The sequence below is a fragment of the Nicotiana sylvestris genome, chromosome 3 (assembly GCF_000393655.2).
Source record: "Nicotiana sylvestris chromosome 3, ASM39365v2, whole genome shotgun sequence".
Classification (NCBI taxonomy): Eukaryota; Viridiplantae; Streptophyta; class Magnoliopsida; order Solanales; family Solanaceae; genus Nicotiana; species Nicotiana sylvestris.
The window spans coordinates 51,271,424-51,276,057 of record NC_091059.1 but is presented as its reverse complement, the minus strand read 5'-3'; the positions used below and the strand labels follow the sequence as shown (position 1 = coordinate 51,276,057).

The 4,634-nt window shown below is 42.6% G+C and overlaps 1 protein-coding gene across 1 annotated transcript; it reads right to left on the bottom strand.

Moving 5' to 3' along the window:
* Window positions 1–2,358: 2,358 nt before the first annotated feature.
* LOC138887342 (uncharacterized) lies at window positions 2,359–3,911 on the bottom strand. The gene is made up of 2 exons (XM_070169077.1): window positions 3,759–3,911; window positions 2,359–2,979 (listed from the first exon to the last, which is right to left on the bottom strand). The coding sequence occupies exons 1-2, from the start codon at window positions 3,909–3,911 to the stop codon at window positions 2,359–2,361; spliced, it is 774 nt and encodes a 257-aa protein (XP_070025178.1).
* Window positions 3,912–4,634: the final 723 nt, after the last annotated feature.

Sequence of the window (4,634 nt, the reverse complement as noted above, 5' to 3'; positions counted from 1 at the left end):
AAAAAGATCAACTCAGGGATTGGAGCCCTAAACTTGGCAAAAGGTGACTAGGGAATGGAGGCCCTATGTCTAAAAACTCAACTCAGGGAATGGAGCCCTAATGTTGGTAAAATGCGACTAGGGAATAGAGGCCCTATGTTTAAAAGCTCAACTTAGGGATTGGAGCCCTAATGTTGGCAAAAGGCGACTAGGGAATGGAGGCCCTATGTCTAAAAGCTCAACTCAGGGATTGGAGCCTTAATGTTGGCAAAAGGCGACTACGGTATGGAGGCCCTATGTCTAAAAAGCTCAACTCAGGGATTGGAGCCTTAATGTTGGCAAAAGGCGACTAGGAAATGGAGGCCCTATGTGTAAAAGCTCAACTCAGGGATTGGAGCCCTAATGTTGGTAAAAGGCAACTAGGGAATGGAGGCCCTATGTCTAAAAAGCATCAACTCAGGGATTGGAGCCCTAATGTTGGCAAAAGGCAACTTGGAAATGGAGGCCCTATGTCTAAAAAGCATCAACTCAGAGATTGGAGCCCTAATGTTGGCAAAGGCATAAAAGTTTGAGGTTGGGAATCTAGCTATCATTTTTTTTGGATTTTCTTCTTTTCTTCTTTTTTTTATTTTCATTTTTCATTTCATTTTTATTTCAATAAAATGCAAGAAAGAATTTTTCGAAGGAAACTTCCCTTTTGGGTTGATTGTTACTGCGAAGCTGTTTCTAGCTTTTGCGCAGCTTTTCTTTTGGCTGCACCTGCTTTTGCTCGATTTCCTTGGGATGCACCTGTTTCAATTTCAAACAAAGAACAATTGTTAGTTTGAAACGGTGGTTGGTTTTGTGGCTTTGATTATCTCGACCACTCGATCTCGACCTACACCTTTGTTGAGAACCTCTGCTGCTTGCTGGTTTTCTGAAGATTGATCTCTCTTTCACACCGAGGGACTCAACTGTTTTAAGATTTCATGACGACTAGCTTGCGTGGGGCTTCGACCCTTTTACTTTATTTCGCTTTTAGGGCTTTTGCCTTTGGATTTCTTTTCCTTTTTAATAATTTTGGTCTCAGAACATCAGCCATCATGGCCAGTCGGGATCGACTTGATGCATCCGCTGAGGCTGGGTACTTTTCTTTAGCTTTTGTTAGGCAAAACCTTGTAAACACAATCTTGCCACCTTTTCTTTGTATTGGTTTCAGAAACAAAATTAGACCTAAAGGGATTCAAGGAAAAGCGAACCCAAAGGTAAGAAAATGAACTTAAAGAGAAGTGTCCCTTTCTGGAAGGAGAGAAGGACTTATCTGGAGTGCATACAGGTTTCAATAGACATGACATACTTCTTGGACTGGACGCCTAAATCGTACAAACTTTCCCAACTTCTGATGAACTCATTGTGACCCGTATTTCAAAATAAGGAAATCTTGCCAGGACTCTTTCAGTGGTGAGAGGTGTCTTCTTTTCGATCGACGATGCCCTTTGCAAGTTTTCGCCAGTCGACCTCTCTCATTTCTCTTCGCACCGTCGCCTGGTAGTGCTCTTTACGAGTTTTCACTAACCGGGCTCTCTCATTTTTAATTTCTCTACTCACCGTCGCCTTATGGTGCCTGTAGGTTTTCACCGATAAGACTCTCTCATTTTATTTCTCTCATCTTGATTGTATCAAATCCAAATAACTGTGTTTCTAATTCCGATGCCTTTTCCAATTGATCAAAAGGACTTGGACAAGGTTTGGGTAAAAAGAGAATTGGATCATATTACAACTTTGGAACCGTTCGGGGGGATCATTGCCGAACCATTACATCATCTGCCCCAGTTTCACTTTTTGGGGAAAACTGGATTTTTATTTTGTTGTGACTGAACCCCAGAGAGAGGCTGCCTACGTATCCTTTCGGAAAAAAGTCAAACGTAGTTTAGGGAAACATTCTTCTTTTTTTTTTCAACAGCACTTCCGGGTTCCAAAGAGGGTAATCAAAGAAGAGTAACCAACTCAAATGGTTAGCAAAAGGATTGGAGTGTTTGGGGTAGCAAGAATGAAAGCCTTCGTCATCTCAATCGGATAACGCTATCGTTGAAGAAGGACTAGACATAGTACCTTTTTGACCGCGTCTGCATTCACAGCTGCCTCGGGATCGTTTCCTTCAATATCGCCCAGATATAACGCTCCCCTTGGTAATATCTTTCGGATAATGTGTGGGCCTTTCCAGTTAGGAGCAAATTTCCCTTTTGCTTCGTGATGATGAGGAATAATACGCCTTAAAACAAGTTGTCCCACTTCAAAATTTTTGGCCCATACTTTTTTGTTGTAGGCACGGGCCATTCTTTGTTGGTACAACTGCCCGTGGCAGACTACGGCCATTCACTTTTCATCAATCAGGGTTAACTATTCCAGATGGGCTTTGACCCACTCACTGTCTTTAATTTTAGTTTCAACAATGATCCGGAGAGAAGGGATTTCAACTTTCGCGGGTATTACGGCTTCAGTCCATAAACCAAAGGTACGGGGTTGCTCCGACCGATGTGCGCACAATAGTGCGATACCCCAATAATGCAAATGGCAACTTTTATGCCACTGCCTGGAACTTTGGATCATCTTTGTCAAAATCTTTTTGATGTTCTTATTTGCTGCTTCAACGACACCGTTGGCTTTGGGACGATAAGGGGTAGAGTTTCGATGTGTTATCTTGAATTGTTCGCATATCTCCCTCATCAAATGACTATTCAAATTTGCAGCATTATCCGTAATGATAGTTGCAGGAATACCAAAACGACAGATGAGGTTAGAGTGCACGAAGTCTACCATAACTTTCTTGGTGACAGATTTAAGAGTAACTGCTTCAACCCACTTTGTGAAATAGTCGTTGGCGACCAATATGAATCTATGTCCATTTGAGGCTTTTGGCTCGATCGGCCCAATGACGTCCATGCCCCAGGCAATGAATGGACAAGGTGTTGACATGGGATGCAGTTCTGTAGGAGGTGCATGAATCAAACCCCTGTGCACCTAACACTGATGACACTTACGAATAAAGCTAAAATAGTCTTTTTCCATGGTCATCCAATAATAGCCCGCTCGGACGATTTTCTTTGCCAAAACATACCCGTTCATGTGGGGTCCGCACACTCCTGCGTGTACTTCATACATGATTTTTCCGGCCTCTTCGGCGTAAACACATCTCAACAAATTGAGATCCGGAGTCCTTTTGTACAAAACATCACTGCTCAAGAAGAAACCACTTGCATGCCGTCTAATGGTTCTCTTTTGGTCCCCGCTGGCTTGCTATGGGCATTCTTTATTTTTAAAAAATATTTTGATATCATGATACCATGGCTGAATATTTGGTTCTGCCTAAACTGTATTACAATAGCCATGCCTTTCCTTGATTTGGATTTCCAAGGGATCAATGTGGGCATTGCCTGGGTATGGTAGCATTGAGGCCAAAGTAGCAAGCGCATCGGCCAGTTCATTATGGCAATGAGGGATGTACCTGAACTCTATTGACTTGAATCGCTTGCCAAGATCTTGCACATGTTGCCTATAAGGAATAATCTTGACATGTTGGGTTTCCCATTCTCCTTGAGCTTGTCGGATAATTAGATCTGAGTCTCCCATGATTAACAACTCTTCGACATCTTGGTCGATTGCCATGTTCATACCCATAATGTAGGCTTCATACTAGGCGGTGTTGTTTGTACAGAAAAACAAAAGCCGGCTATGGCTGGATAATGCTGGCCAGTGGGTGAGATCAAAATTGCCCCAATTTCAACACCTTTTGCGTTTACCACCCCATCAAAGAACATTTTCCAAGCATGAGTGTCTTCAGATATTGCCTCAATCGAATTTACCTCATCATCTGGGAAGTGGGTACTCAAAGGTTGGTATTCATCATCAACCGGGTTCTCGGCCAAATGATCTGCTAACGCCTGGGCTTTCATTATCGTGAGAGTGACATAGACTATGTCAAACTCTGTGAGCAAGATCTGCCACTTTGCTAATCTCCCAGTGGGCATTGGTTTCTGAAATATGTATTTTAAAGGATCCAACCTGGTTATGAGGTAAGTGGTGTAAGCTTGCAAATAATGCCTCAGCTTCTGAGCGACCCAAGTTAAAGCATAGCAAGTTCTCTCCAATAAAGTGTACTTGGCTTCATAACTGGTGAACTTCTTGCTCAAATAGCAAATGACTTGCTCTTTCTTTCCGGTCATATCATGTTGCCCGAGGACACAACTGAAAGAATTTTCCAATATTGTCAGATACAAGAACAGAGGCCTTCCTGGCTCAGGTGGGACCAATACCGACGGATTTGATAGATATTCTTTGATTTTATCAAAAGCCTCTTGGCACTCATTTGTCCATTTGATTGCCGCATCTTTCTTCAGCAATTTGAATATGGGTTCACATGTGGATGTCAACTGAGCAATGAATCGGCTGATGTAGTTCAATCTTCCCAACAAACTCATAATATCTTTCTTGGTTCTTGGAGGAGGCAAATCTCAAATAGACTTTATCTTTGTTGGGTCCAACTCGATGCCCCTCTGACTGACTATGAATCCCAAAAGTTTGCCGGATGGTACCCCAAATACACATTTGGATGGCTTCAGCTTCAAATCATATTTGCGCAACCGCTCAAAAAATTTTCTCAAGTCCCGAACGTGGTC

Coding starts and splice junctions, on each gene's coding strand:
- LOC138887342 (XM_070169077.1), bottom strand. CDS start 3,911: ATGAAAGCCCAGGCGTTAGCAGATCATTTGGCCGAGAACCCGGTTGAT. Junction 2,980..3,758: donor AAATGTTCTTTGATGGGGTG/GTAAACGCAAAA, acceptor CATCAGTGTTAG/GTGCACAGGGGTTTGATTCA.